Source organism: Camelina sativa, chromosome 3 (genome assembly GCF_000633955.1).
Source record: "Camelina sativa cultivar DH55 chromosome 3, Cs, whole genome shotgun sequence".
Taxonomy (NCBI): Eukaryota; Viridiplantae; Streptophyta; class Magnoliopsida; order Brassicales; family Brassicaceae; genus Camelina; species Camelina sativa.
This window is the reverse complement of record NC_025687.1, coordinates 12,295,888-12,311,445: the sequence shown is the minus strand read 5'-3', so window position 1 is coordinate 12,311,445 and position 15,558 is coordinate 12,295,888. Positions and strand designations below refer to the sequence as shown.

The window sequence follows — 15,558 nt, the reverse complement described above, 5'->3', positions numbered from 1 at the left end:
ATTTTAAAAAAAAAAAAAAAAAGAAGAAATAGCCTCGATGCTCAGTTCAGGTCTCCATAATTTCTCCGCATGATTTTAAATCTCGGAAGAACGAAAGTTATGATTTGATCATCATCGCATCCAAAAGGCAATTCAATTTTCTAAAATCTTAAAAACTAAACGTTTGGGGAAAAAAAAAAGAAAAAAAAACGAAGACTAAAACAAATAAAACTGAGTGATTTTGATAAGGTTACGATCTCATTCACTACGCTATTTATATGGCTGGCTACATTAGAAGAGGGAGGCTGAGGAGTCCTGGGTGACTAAAAAACCCTAGCTCTCTCTCTCTCTCGCTCTTTGAGTACATAATGGGCCTTTGTTATTGGATCTTTCTTAACCAGCCCATGATGTTTTTTTATTATATATTTTTTTAATAAAGTTAATCTCAATACTATTATTAAATATATACTATTATTAAAAGAGAAGTACAAAATTGAAAATTGCACAAAATTTCCAAAATTGTCACTCAATTAAGCATGAAGGAAAATGTTTATTGAAATCAAGAGGGGTAAAATTGGAATTAGAAAACTTAATTAAATAATGCGATCCAATGAGAGAAGGATCCCCGTGTTTTCCAAAAACCCGACCCTCACTGATCTGGATGTTCATGTTGGGCCTCGGTCCATTCAAAATCTAAAATTGGGTAAGTGTAAGCAAATAAGATTTAAAAATTAAAACAATCTTTAACGATAAAATCTAAAATTGGGTAAGTGTAAGCAAATAAGATTTAAAAATTAAAACAATCTTTAACGATACTTTCGACATCTTTCATGATTTTATTAAAACAATTTAGATTGAAGGCATTTATTGGTTCAACAATTTTAGGAAACAAATAATATGAGAAGATTACGGAGGAAGTTTCATTTATTTTCTAACTTTGCACCCAATCTAAAAATTTTATATTTTATTAAAGCAATAAATATTAAATGGTAGCATTTATTCTGATTTGCAAGATTTTCTCGATTTTAAGATTTTCTGCTCATCAAGATTTTCTCGAGTACTACAAATCCAACCCTAATCATCTACGACATGAATAGGTATAAATAGTCTATCAACAGACCCCAAAAAAAAAACAGCACACCACAAAGCTTCTTCAAATTTCGAATGATGCATTTGTTTCAGTCTTTACAAAATCATGGTGAGTCTATGTTGAAAGATCCTGCATTCATGGAGGCATACACAAGAAGATCATTGAGTTTTTTTTTATAATAATTAATTGTATTTAAAATAAATGATAGTGAACTAATCTATGCTTTTTATGTAGTGGGGAGAGAAACAAAATGTGTATTAATAAACGACAGTTAGGGTTAGGATAGTTCAAATGTGAAAATGATTGCTTTTAGATTTCTTGAAAATACAATATTATACGGGTTATTAAGATTTTTAATCATCATCTTGAGATGTATTTTTTTTTTTAATTTACAGGTTAAAGAATATAACTTTTCTGAAAACAAAACAAAGTTTTGAGTATAAGACAATCTGACTCTCCCTGGGATCTGAGAATAGTAGCATATATTAAGGGCATAAGCTATATGATACGTGAGTAAAATATTAATCTTTTTTACTAACACAACTAATAACAATATATATCTGTCATTATAATCGTCGAACAGGTGGTCGGCATGCGGTACAAAATTTCGACCAATCCGCTAAATTTACAAGTCTAATATAATAGTTTCTATAGATATTTATCATCGGTACTAACCTTTATCATGAATGTCTGTATAACAAATGTCTTTTTTATTTTTGTCTAATCAACATATAGTTTCACCTGCGTTCATAGATTATCAAATCACAAAGATGGATAAATATTTTTAAATAAGGAGACAAAATGAATTATCAACACACATAAAAAAAAAAACGATTCTTATATCAAGTTAAGAACCATTGCTTTAAGCCATCTAATTTGTAAACGTTTTGCAGCCTTTCCAAAATATGCTCATATTGATCCATCCATAAAAATAATGACAAGTTTGATCTTAATTTATATGGTATGACCCTTTCATAATTCACTTAGACTAATAAACTATATACTTAAGCTTTCCGAAGACGTTTGATTGAAAAATGGGTTTTAGTTTTTAACACATGTTTCAACATTTGACCTTCAGTTATAGGCTATAGCTTATTGCTACGCTTATAGCTGAGACACATGATCCATATAATTCATTTTAGTTGTCTGTTCAATAGCTTAAAAAATACAAAAAACACTCCAATTTATATAGATCTATGAATTTTCCATTCTTATTCAAAGTCCAAATATTGTGAAGCCTAGCTCGAGAATGTTGTCAATTTGAATCAGAAATAACAAAAACGAAGAGATTATTCAATTGGAAAACGAAATTCAAAAATAACAAAAGTTTAGATATGAAATAGATTAGCGAACATACATGGAATTGTTAAACGGTCGATCCGACAAAAATTGGTGTAAAGAGGAACATCATCACCGGTGATCGGAACCGTCAGAGAATATCGGAGAAGAAGAAGACCATAAGAAGCAACTTCATTGCCGGCGATATCATATCTCCAATTGGTTACCGTTAAAACATAATTAGAACATATGAAATTGCCGGTGACTGACGGATGCGAGTACACTACATATTCTCAATGGTTTCATAGGATGTTTTTGACGGGTTAAAGGAAATTTGTTGCAAGAAGGGGATAGCATGAACTAAAAAACCAAACCTAAAGTTATTAAGTTATTTCATATTTATAGATTTGTAATCATAGTTTGATAAACTCACAAAAAAATCATTGTACGAAGAGAAAATTATAGTGCAATATTTTGCATATATATATATATATATATATATATATATAAAGAATATGAAAACAAAAACAAAAATGTGGACTAATCAAAATTCCCACAAACAAAAACCAAAACTACTAATTCACTTTTGTAAGCAATAAATTTTAAATTAATAATAGTAAATTTGATAATATGTCAAATCAAAATTTTTATAACAAACTAACACTAAAAAATATTAAAACACAATAAAAATAAAAATTATCCCGCGGTGTACTGCGGTTCAAACCTAGTTGTAATTTTTTTACTTGAAATTTCTATTTTTTTGAAACTACTAATAATTTTGACTTCGATGATAAATTCGATGTGAAACATAGTCCACAAATTTGAGTTAGGTTTCTTTGTACTACGTTTTCCTTTACTTCCCATTGATAGCAACTTATCAGTATAGCAAGTGGGTGTAGCCGTTCAAACCAACCCAAGCATGTTTACAAGATTGTTTGATCAGTTTTATGCAACAACATCATCACACATAGTGTAATTAATTTGCCTCTAAACAGTTCATAATCTACTTAGCTTAATTACAAAACGACAACTAATGTATTTATTTTGTTCACTCACGTGCGAAATCCACAAGAATATTATTTTTTTTGTTCAATAAAATTAACCTCACTTTTTTTGTTTCTAAAACTAAAATGGAAGACAAAAGTCACCGGTTATAATCGCAATTTCGTCCTCTCCATGATTCGCTTATCGATCCCTTCCACTCGACTATATATTGACTCAATTAACTCAATCCACGATTTTATCCCGATTTCATCTTTATCTTGTCATCAAAATTGTGACTTCGTGATTTTCTACCAGATTGCTTACGCCGATATTCACCCTTTGCAAAAACGTCTATAAATGGCTGATATAGTGACATTTGAACAGAACGAGTCGTGTAGGGGTCGGTCCTATTATAGTAATACCCCTTTTAGGTTCTTTTTTTTTTTGTTGAAGATGGATAATTGTGTTTCTTCCCATCGTACACGTAGCAACTTACCATTGACAAGTCTATTTATTAGCTCCTTTATTAATATTTTTGCTCTTTTCTATTCAACGCTAACACTGACGCTCCACCTCCACAGCCGTTGGATCACATCCCCACGAGTCTGCTTATACTGTTTATACAGAATATTGTTATCTACTGATCAATCTTCTAGATCCGTTACTTGTCTCCTAACTAAAAAAGTTTTTGCTATGTTTCTTACTACGAATAGTGTCTTAAAATATAGAGCTTGAAATTGTGGACAAAAACAAAATATAGAGCTTCAGATTCTTCTTCTTCTTCTTCTTTTTTTCCTTTACCTTCCTAACCTCATGAAACATAAGTACAAGTGATTTTTTTTTTCGGTTTTTAATGTTAAACTATATACCAAAAGAAAAAATGGTTTCAATTACAAAAGAGCTCTTAACCAAACACACTAGATGGAACAGACAAGAAATTGAGCATTTCCAACTTTAAAGTGAGTAAGAAATACAGCCAAAGTAGAAATCAAGTAATTAAAGACATTGAGATATTCGGGTGATTTAATTTTGTGGAATAGAGATGAGAGTGTAAGTGGAGGATTACGCGAGAGACCTGTGTTATTTGGTAAGATAACTAAATGAGGAACGTGAACAATAAAGTTCTTACCATCAAAGTTGTTGGTATAAACTAAACGTCAATAGCTCAATTGGTAAAGGTTTTCAAACAAAGCCTAGTAGTTCTCGGTTCGTACTGTGACGTTTGGGAGATAATCCGGGGATTTTTAATTATTCAAAAAAAAAAAAGGGCTGTTGGTATTTATTAGCCCAGTAAGTTTGTCTACTTTTAAGTCTCTTTAAATTGAGTACCAGAGCTCTGGAAGTTGAAGGCATCGAGAGAGAGAGAGAGAGAGAGAGAGAGAGAGAGAGAGAGAGAGAGAGAGAGCTCTATGGAGAAACAACAGATTGCGCCCACCGGGATTCTCAAGAGCGAGGCTCTCAAAAAGGTTTCTTAGCTAGCTAGTCACTTTAGAAAAAAAAAATAGTTTTCACTACTTCTTATTGTTTAGTTTTGTTCGATGAGATCAAGCTTTATCGTTTAATGATTAAAGATTTTCCGTGAATGCTAAATCCGAACCAATACTTAGATTATATACGGAATACGGTTGTGGTTGTGCAGTACATCTACGAAACGGCAGCGTATCCAAGAGAGCATGAACAGCTCAAGAACTTACGAGAAGCTACAGTCCACAAGTATGGATATATGTAAGTCTGGCTGCAACCTCTATTGTCCATATATATTTCTATAACCATTAGCTGACGTCCTCACGACTTGCGCTAATGTTTTGCAAGAGTATATGTACGATATCATACTCTTAAGTCTTAAACTTTCGAACACTTGCATGTTTCATATATAACATTCCATCCTAAACGTGAATGTACTACGTACGTACCTCCACAGTGCCACACCTAAAGTAAATTTGATTTGTTTTGGAGTTTAACTTTTTATAACTAAACATTTTCAACTTTGGCCAAGAAGTAGTTTCTTTTTTATAATTGATTTGTTTGTACTTTATCAACTTTTTTAAGTAAAACGTTTTTTCCAACTATCAAAAAAAAAAAAAAAAAACAATTGAGACTTTTGTCTGCTAGATTGCTAAGATCAATTCCAGTGGGAAGTTCTTAATGAGTTTGTGACTATCAAAATACATATTGAGAAAAATGAAAAAAATGGAAGAGGGAAATAAGAGACGTCTCTAAAATTTCTCATGTTAAAACCTCTAAAAAAAAGTCTCTAAGACACACTACACTAGTCTCTATGTGAGTGTGGTTTAATCCTCTTGTTTTAACCAAAAAAAAATAATTTAATTATATTAAAATATTAAGATTTTATTCTTTAGAAACACAAAATGAGAGTCTCACCATTGGTGCTGCTCTAAGACAGATTAAAAAACAATCAACCAATTCATGGATTTTAGGTAATAAAAAAAGGTTTTGACGTTTATATGCGCAAGTGCCTGATGGAGGGAGGTACCCGTTGATGAGGGGCATTTCCTATCAATGCTTATAAAGATAACGAATGCCAAGAAGACACTAGAGCTCGGTGTTTTCACGGGTTACTCACTGCTCACGATAGCCCTTGCATTGCCTGAGGATGGGCATGTATGTATAGTCTTCCTTGATTAATTTCCTCGAAATCAAATAAGCGAAAAAAAATAATAAGAGCTAATTAACATCAGTATCAATTTACTCTTTGGATATACAGGTTACTGGTATAGACATTGATAAAGATGCTTACGAGATGGGTCTNAGAACGCAGGTGTTGATCACAAGGTCACTTTCATCCAATCTGATGGTGTTCAGGCCTTAGACAAGATGTTAAGCGTACGTGATCTTTTACATCATCAATCATGTTTCTAGAATGAATATTCTTCCGTACGCACTTCCCTGATTATTTATTTTTCCTTTTATGTATGTATGTACGTATACGTATGATGATGGAACCATCAGGAGAATCCACAACCGGAGTTTGATTTCGCATTTGTTGATGCTGATAAACAAAACTATGGCAACATGCACGAGAGACTAATGAAGCTGGTGAAGGTTGGTGGAATTATAGCGTTTGATAACACATTGTGGTTTGGGTTCGTCGCAGAGGAAAAGGAAAGCGTGCCAGAGCACATGAGGGAGAACAGAGAAACCCTAATAGACTTGAACAAGCGGCTTGCTGCTGATCCTTGCATTGAGCTCGCTCAAGTCTCCATTGGTGATGGTGTCACTCTCTGCAGGCGCCTTGTATGATTACGATCGATCGAGTCATTAAAAATACTGTGACAAGACTAAATCACAGTCCATCCATGATCCATCTCTATCTTTTTATCTATAGCAATATTTTCTTGTTCCAATAAATGTTTAAAATCATCTCCGGTTTGTTTATCCGGTTAAGCTCTATTTTGGTCATGGTGTTGGACCACACAAACATTATGTAATATTCGTCAATTCCACGAAATTAATCAGCAACTTATGAGTAACTAAAAAAAAGAAAAAGGACGAAAACAAATATAATTAAGAAGAAGTTGCCTCTCGAAGCTCAGTTCAGGTCTCCATAATTTCTCCGCATGATTTAAAATCTCGGAAGAATCGAAAGTTATGATTTGATCATCATCGCTGGCAATTTCTTAATTAATCCCAACCAAAAAAAAAAAGAATCACTACGTGTGAAAAAAAAAATCAATACTACAACTAAAAGACCGACTAAAACTATGTGATTGATAGGTTACAATTTCATGACTATGCTATTTATATGGCTACACACACTGGAGGAGAGGGTGGCTGAGTCGTTCTGACTAAAACCCTAGCTCTATCATTCCGTTATCTGGACTTATTATAATAGGCATTTTTGTTAATGGATTTCTCTAAATTAGTTCATGGGATTTCTTAGAATAATATGGAGTTAGAGTGACAAGTGGCTCTCGCTTTTGATCCCCGTATCGAGCTCTCTCAAGTCTCCATTGTCACTCTCTGCATACGACGCCTTGTATGAAGAAGAGACTCATCAAAATACTAAATGTTCTCACCAGTTTGTTATGGCTTTGTGATTTTAACAGGAGTACATATTTTGTATCTCTTCTTCGACTTTTACTTATGTCATTGTCCCTAAAGAGATACTGAGATTCAAGATTTTGATCATGCTATGAGAAAATTAAACTATTGACGTGGGAATATTTTATTAGTCATATGAGCTCAATCATATGCTTTTTACTGTTTCCATGCTTTGGTTTTTTTTTCCCACAGTTTTCACATTTCTTCGTGGAAGTCGGGTGGTAAAACACAAACATTATAGATCCTCCAATATTGCCTTTTTTCTCTATTCAACAGTGCTATACAGCTATTTACGCTTCACAGCCGTTGAATCACAGTGATAGTTAATGGCTACCCAATCATCTATATCTGCTATTTTTCACCTAACAAAAGCAATATTTTGATACTCTTTATTTGTTTTTTTTATATAATGTCTTAAAAGTGTACTACATGAACTATTCTTCTGTTTTTATAATTAAGTAATTTTTTGGTGATATAATAATGATGTACAATTTGGAGCAAACGATTCGCTTTAATTATAAAAAGTTTGATTCTCGTTCATTATTAAGTAATTAAATACCTTTTTCCGCGAAACAATACTCCGTTTGTATAAGAAAATATATAGTTGATGAGTTTGAATGGGGGATACATAAATAATAAACGTAAGCCAACGAAAGCATTATAACTCTCGACCGGCAATAAGAAATAACAGTAGCTAGTGTGCGATGATAAAGATCATCAAGATAAATTAGCTAGCGATTTATAAGAGATGACAATATATGTGTTGTCTAAAAATGTTTTATATGATTAATGATACTGTAGCAGCTTGAATAGTAAGCTGGAATTAAAAATCGAATATATAGGTCACACAAACACGTTTTAAATTAAAGTTAATATACAGTTGTCGAACTGTTGATAATTACTAGGCCACTAACTTTAATGATTGTCTAAAGAGTAAAAGAGAGATATATAAGATGGTCATGACTCATGTGCGTGTTAAAAAGCATTTCTTAAGGCATCTCGAGGGAGAGAGAGAGAGAGAGAGAGAGAGAGAGAGAGAGAGAGAGAGAGCTATGGAGGAGAAGCTGCTTCCGCCCAAAGGGATTCTCAAGAGCGAGGCTCTCAAAAAGGTCTTTTAGTCACTTTCTATATATTTTCTCCCTACTTGTTTTCTTTTTTGTTCGGATCCCACCCACAGTCTTGTTTGATCTGCAAAATTAAAGTTTACTAAGTTTTGTCCGATGAGAAGAAGCTTAATTATCGTTTAACGATTAATATTTTCCGTGAATGCTAAATCCAAACCAATACATATTTTATATTTATACGTGAGACAGTATATATTTGAAACGACGGCTTATCCAAGAGAGCATGAACAACTCAAGAAATTACGAGAAGCTACGGTACACAAGTATGGCAATTTGTAAGTCTGGCTTCTACCTCTATAATCATAAGTTGGCTTGAGCTGATATTTTGCAAGAGTTTTATACGATCATACTCTTAAAACTTTCGTACAATGATTGCAAGTTGTATAACGTTAGATTCTATAAACATAAAACATGTATGTACCTTGTATTTCCACTTGCATAAATAAATTGGTTTTCTTATTGTTTTTTAACTTTTTAAAAGTAAAACATTTTCAAAATTTCACTAGATTTACTAGCTTAGTGGTAGAAGTTGTTGTGTCCCCAAACGGCAGTTTCATTGCTAAAGCCGAAGAATGACAGAATATTAATATTAATCGATTATATTAATCGAATCATTTATTAGAATTATTATACTAATAATTACTATTGAAAATATTGATTTTTTGTATGCATAGAAGCGAGATGGAGGTACCGGTTGACGAGGGGCACTTCCTATCGATGCTTCTAAAGATAATGAACGCCAAAAAGACGATAGAGCTTGGTGTTTTCACGGGTTATTCGTTGCTCACGACGGCTCTTGCGTTGCCTCATGATGGACATGTATGTACCCAGCAGTACTCCTTGATTTACTCAAAATCAAATAAGCAAAAATGAAAGGAGCTAGCTAACATCTATGACTCTCACAGATTACTGCAATAGACATCGACAAAGAAGCTTACGAGGTGGGTCTAGAGTTCATCAAGAACGCAGGTGTTGATCACAAGATCAATTTCATCCAATCTGATGTTCTTCAGGCTTTAGACAAGTTGTTGACCGTACGTATAATCCATTATTATTAGCAGTCATTTTTTATTTTATTTTTATCATATATCACCCATTTTGTATTTTTGGCATATTCTCTTAATCTGATGACATTGGTTTATGTATGATGATGGGGCATAGGAGAATCCAAAACCGGAGTTTGATTTCGCATTTATTGACGCTGATAAACCAAACTATCCCAACATGCACGAGAGACTAATGAAGCTGGTGAAGGTAGGAGGAATCATAGCGTTTGATAACACACTGTGGTTTGGGTTTGTGGCAGAGGAGAAAGAAGAAAGCGTGCCAGAGCATATGAGGGAGAACAGAACAGCCATTATGGAATTGAACAAGCGGCTTGCTGCTGATCCTCGCATCGAGCTCTCTCAAGTCTCCATTGGTGATGGTGTCACTCTCTGTAGACGCCTTGCATGATTGATTATGAGACTCATCAAAATACAAATGTTCTTAGTTTGTTTTGCTTGGGATTTGAATCGTCCAGTGATTCTTGTGATGTGATTTGATCAGTACCTTACGTTGCAGTTATTTATATATCTGAGTGCATGCATTTATTCAAATCATATATATATCTATCTCAGGAAACCCAATATGCAAACAAAGAGCAGAGTAACAAACAAATAAGGAATTAGAAGTACACAAACAAATAAGGTGATGGTGATGGTACTTCGTACACAAGCTAAGTAGGAATACGTACTAATTCCTTATTTGTTTGTTACTCGACGTACTACACTCTTTGTGTGATCATCAAATCCATACAACTGTATGTAAATATATCTTTACTTACACAAACATAGGGTGCAAATGGATGACTTAAATTAAAAGAAATTTTAGTCAATCACACTAAAATTTTTTTTTTTCAATGAATTAACAAAGTCAATATAACTTCTCACGAAATAGCCACCCCCAAAGAAAAGAACAAAATACCCTCTAACTAGACAATTATAGTTTGATGTCATTATCCAAACGATACAGTATTTGGTTAATTAAAAAAGAAAAACATAATTGAAATAATTTTAAATATTTAGTTCAGTGTACGAGACGAAGAAAAAAAAATCAAAGCGTGAAGTTCATCATCTTCCTTCACCAAAAAAAACTGGATTAACAAATTCCGGTGAAACGAAACTGTGTTTAGCACTCTGACAACTATAGTTTTTGATTAGAATTCCGACGAGAAGTAGAAGAAGAGAAAATTTCAGATTGGGTGAGTAAAACTCAAAAAAATTTCCAAACACTTTAAAAACTCAAAAATTTTAGTTCTTGAATTTAAAAATGCTAATATAAGCTAGATTTACAAGATTTAGGTGTAAAAAATATTAAAATGTAAAGGAAAATAAGACTTATGAGAAACTGTGAACAATGGCTGCAATATTAAGGTTGCAGAGGATACACATGTTGAAGATGACTGCAAAAATACATACACCATACTCCATACCATAGAACAAATCATAAGCCTTATTTTTCCTTAGTGTACGTATGTACTTAGAATATTACGTACATTATTGATCACTTATTGACGTACACATTAAATAAAAGAACTTTACGTACATTACTGAGTACATACACTAATAAATTATTATTGTATACGTACATGAACATACATGATTATGTTAATCTGAAACTATTTTTAAGAAGATGATTCAAAATAAAAAAGAATATTAAATTAAAGTGAAAATATAGTATAATAAAAAATTATAATACACAGTAAAAATTATAATAATAAAAGTTAAAAAGAGATAAGGTTAATATATATATACTAGCAATCGACCCGCGCTACGCGCGGTAGTTAGATTAAAGTGTATTCCGAGTTTTGTTGTGTATTTTTTGGTTTTTGTAAATTCATCTTTACATTTGTTTTCGTATTTAATTTTGGTTGCTTATGTTGTTTTGTTGGATATTTTAATAAAAATATGTTTTGCAGTAAGTATAATTTAGTTTGCTGTTTTTAAAGGAAAAATTGAGATCATCTTGTGTGTTTATAATGCTTTTTAAAAAAAATTATTATTAGAAGTTAACATTGTTTAGTTGAAGTTGTTGTTTTGCTGTAGTTGTTAGATGACATTAATTTATTATTATTTTTTATTTTGTGGTTGGATTGTTATTTAATATTTTCATATGTATTTTGTAAACTGTTGGAGTAATTTTTTTTGTCAATGTTTTAGTGTTTGGAATGAAAAGATTGTGGATTTTATTAAGAAAAATAAATAAAATCAATAACTTACATTCCTCTTTTCTAGGCTATTTTTGTTTGTTTCATTTGGGTCCAATTTCTCTGTAAGGCTTATAATTTGTAGGTTTATTGGGCCATTATTTATATGTTATTGAGTTGAAATTAATTTGTTCTTTTTCAAAATCTGATGTCCTCGTGAACGGATAGGAGAAGAGCAATTTTCCGATCTAGAGGTTTGTTTGAAGATTGAACTTATGTCTTTGATGCTCTTAATCGTTTTTTCAGTCATTCTTATCGTAATCGTTATCCCCTGTTGATTTTGTTAAACGTGAATGTCAATTGGGTTGCAAATTTGTTTATATGAAAATATGTTGGCTTCTTTAGGTTTCCTAATTAAGTTGTGAGTTGTTTTGTGTTCTTGGTTGTAATTTTTTTTCCCCTTTGTCCTGTGAATGGTTTTTTCGATTCGATGTGAGTTGTGTTTTGGGGAAAATTAATTTTTTTGTTTATCTTGCTGTAATTTTATAAAGTCCGGGTTGGTTTTTGTTTTCTCGGTTGTTTTTTTTATATAATTTTGTGTTACGGTTATCTGATTGTGACATTCATATATCTGAATCATTTTAGTTTATTAAATGTGTGTTCATCTCTTTGCTTCTTTGTCTTTGGTGATGGATTTGTGAAGTGCTGCCAAATAATTTTAATTGATTTCTAGTTGTGTTTCCTTGATTCTTTGAAAGTGTTGCTTGGATTGTCTTGTTTTGATATTTTGAAATTTTAAATTATGATCAGTTTAATAGAAAATTTTAACTATATTATTACCACTAATGAAAAATTATAGTGTTGTTTTCTTATTTTAAAATTTAATTTATTTTACATAATTATTTTTTATTTAAATTTTCGATTTATTATATTTAACAAAAAAACATGCACTAAATGTATATTTTAGATTTATTTTAAAACAAAAAAATTGAATTCATAGGATTTAAAAATAGTGATGGGTCTAGAGACTTTGAATGAAATAGTGTTGGACCTAGAGATTTTGGATGAAAATTAGTTGATCAGTTTGTCATTTGTATGATTGTTTAAAATACTTATTAAAATCTGTGAAGCCCACAAAATTAAAGAAGAAGTGGCTGACGTGACAGCACCAGGAGTGAGAAAAGCTAACTTTATATATATATAGATATATTTCTTTTAATTTTATGTTACCATACAAAAAATACTAAGAAAAGAAATAAATACTTATAGTATTTTTTGTTGATAAAAGAAATGTGAATAAAATTAGAGTGAGATGATTACTTAATCAAATTTTATCGCATAAACTTTTATAAAAAATATATACACATATAGTTATACTTATATCTCCTAATGATCAATATTAATTATATGTTATATCTTCTTTATGTAAATAACAATAACAAAAACAAGTACTCTAAGTTAGTTTATTTACAAACTGTAAAATTGCAATTTTGTATGTATGGCAATTGAGAAATTTGGTAAAAGAATCTATTTGTTTCATTGTTATTGTGTACATAGATTATAATATATTCGATGCAATGTACATTGATTTGTTTTATTGTTGTTGTGTATATAGATTATAATATATTTAATGCAATGTACATTGATTTGTACATTGAGGAAGGAGCAACACCTCACCACCAGCGGAGCTTCCCCCTCCTCCTCCATGCCACATCATCACCATTCTTCTTCTCAATTTATTGGACGTTTCCACATAAACCATGTGATGGAGCATGAAAGGGAGAGCTCAGGAACTCAAAAAAAAAAAAGAATGGAGCCTTAAAGATCATATATGTTTTTTGAATGTTTTTTTTATAATTCTGAATGCTCGGAATATTTGTATTATTTATGAATAATTATAATTCTGAATGTTATATATAATCAACAATATAATTATGTTTCCAATAACATTGTATATGTACATACACAACATTAATGACTTGTGTATGTACACAGTTGCAAAGAACCGTACATCAAAACATAGTACTAGCAAAACACATCGTATATTGGTTCGTTGACACATCGTACTATGTGACTAATTTTTACTGTAACAAACAGATTTTATTCCATTTAGTCACAAAAATGAGAACAATCCTAACTGACTTAACTAAAGACTTCATTTAGTTTGTTTGCTTCAAGGGTTTAGTTGTCCAAAATTATGAAGGTGGCTAACAGATGAAAAACACTTTTCACTTTGACCTAAAGTGAATAAAAAACTCACTCCATGACTACTGCATATAATTTACCCTTAAATTAATAGGTTGAATGATCATTCAACCAATTTTTTACCATTTGAGATAAATAAGTTGGAAAACTTATTCAACTCATTCAACCAAAAAAGCTGCAGAAATGAACAAATTATAAAAGAAATTTGTTCAACTCTTTCATCTCCTATTTAGTGGATGAATGAGTTGAATGTTATTCAACCAATTTTATTCAGCTCATTCATCCCTAATGCAACCGTTTCCACCCATAAGTTATAATTGAATTCGTACGTATTCCTGCTTTGATTTCATGATTTGCATATAGCGTAGGCTTTTTTTGTTTCACATAATCAAATTGTCTGTCTTAACAATGTAATATTTTACATTTCCGCACAGTGGCGGGTCTACGTTGAGAGTAGGTTGGGCACATGTCTTACACTGTTTATTAAATGTTCTGTTGTAGTTGTTAATATAATTATCTACTGGATCATTTGGTTATGTATTCCTCTGCATATTTTTGCTGGTGGGATGTTCGATCCCTCCATTTATTGTTTTTTTACTTTTTTGTATTATAATTTTTGGTCACATATTTATTAATTATTAGATATCTGCCTCATACTAATAATTCTCCTGGATCCGCCCCTGTTTCCGCGTTGAAATTGGTTTACAAACACTAAACTTCTATACTCCATTATTGCTATGAATTATATATTGGTCTCTTCAACAGTTTCATTGACCACCCCACAGGCATTGGTTCACAATCCTCATCTTGTCTACTTTATAAAATTTGTTATCGTCGTGGTTGAAACTGACCACCAAATCAAACATGTTTCCTTTTTTCTAGATTTGCTAGTTTTCTTCTAACGAAAAGAAAAGAAAAAGAATGCTATTTTTGATACTTATTATTTCTTACTAGTGAGATGTCTTAAGAGAAAGAGATGCATGTTGATAAATGATAATATTAGTTTTGACGTTGATTTTTCGAAAATTGTCGAGATCGTTAAACTGTCGCAATGTATACGGAAAACAAAGAAGAAAAAGACAAAGAGACAAGTTTTCGATTTCATTAATCATATCATATCAAATGAATACCACCAACATTTTATTTTTACAAATTAAAAAAAAAAAAAATCTCACAGCCGTATATAATTCCTAAAAATCAATATACGAATATTATTAAAATAAGAATACAAACAAAAAAATATTTCGTTACATCAGAATCAGTTCTTGACTTCTTTCCAACGACGAAAAAAAAGTTGAGCCTCAAATATAGTATTTCGTTGTAGCCTAGGCTAATTCGTTTTAATTTTCGACGATGAAGATGAAGAACCTAAACCACTCATAGGTAGGCCAGTGGTAGGATGGATTTCGGGTTGACGGTGAGATTCCCAATACTCCCGGATTTGAATTCCCACGGCTGCAAACACTTTAAGTGGCCACCACAGAAAAATTTAACATTGGGCTATGCAGCCTCCAGGAACTACTCTTGCCGCCTTCGGGACGCACGCCAAGCCTTTGGGCTAGTGGACTAGTCAGGGCCCACTGGGCTTTAGATACCTGAAATAAAAAAAAAAAAAAAAAAAAAAAAAAAAAAAAAAAAAAAAAAAAAAA

The 15,558-nt window shown here is 31.7% G+C and overlaps 1 protein-coding gene and 1 pseudogene across 1 annotated transcript; both read left to right on the top strand.

Moving 5' to 3' along the window:
- LOC104778890 lies at nt 4,741–6,759 on the top strand (annotated as a pseudogene).
- Nucleotides 8,391–10,120, top strand: LOC104776732 (putative caffeoyl-CoA O-methyltransferase At1g67980). Its single transcript, XM_010500844.2, has 5 exons — nt 8,391–8,502; nt 8,707–8,792; nt 9,192–9,336; nt 9,423–9,551; nt 9,679–10,120. The coding sequence occupies exons 1-5, from the start codon at nt 8,446–8,448 to the stop codon at nt 9,970–9,972; spliced, it is 711 nt and encodes a 236-aa protein (XP_010499146.1). The 5' UTR covers nt 8,391–8,445; the 3' UTR covers nt 9,973–10,120.

What these genes read in the sequence shown, in the direction of transcription:
- LOC104776732 (XM_010500844.2), top strand. Translation starts at nt 8,446, where the DNA reads ATGGAGGAGAAGCTGCTTCCGCCCAAAGGGATTCTCAAGAGCGAGGCT. An exon ending in AGAGCGAGGCTCTCAAAAAG is followed by an intron (nt 8,503 to 8,706) that starts GTCTTTTAGTCA and finishes TACGTGAGACAG; the next exon opens with TATATATTTGAAACGACGGC. An exon ending in CTTTAGACAAGTTGTTGACC is followed by an intron (nt 9,552 to 9,678) that starts GTACGTATAATC and finishes GATGGGGCATAG; the next exon opens with GAGAATCCAAAACCGGAGTT.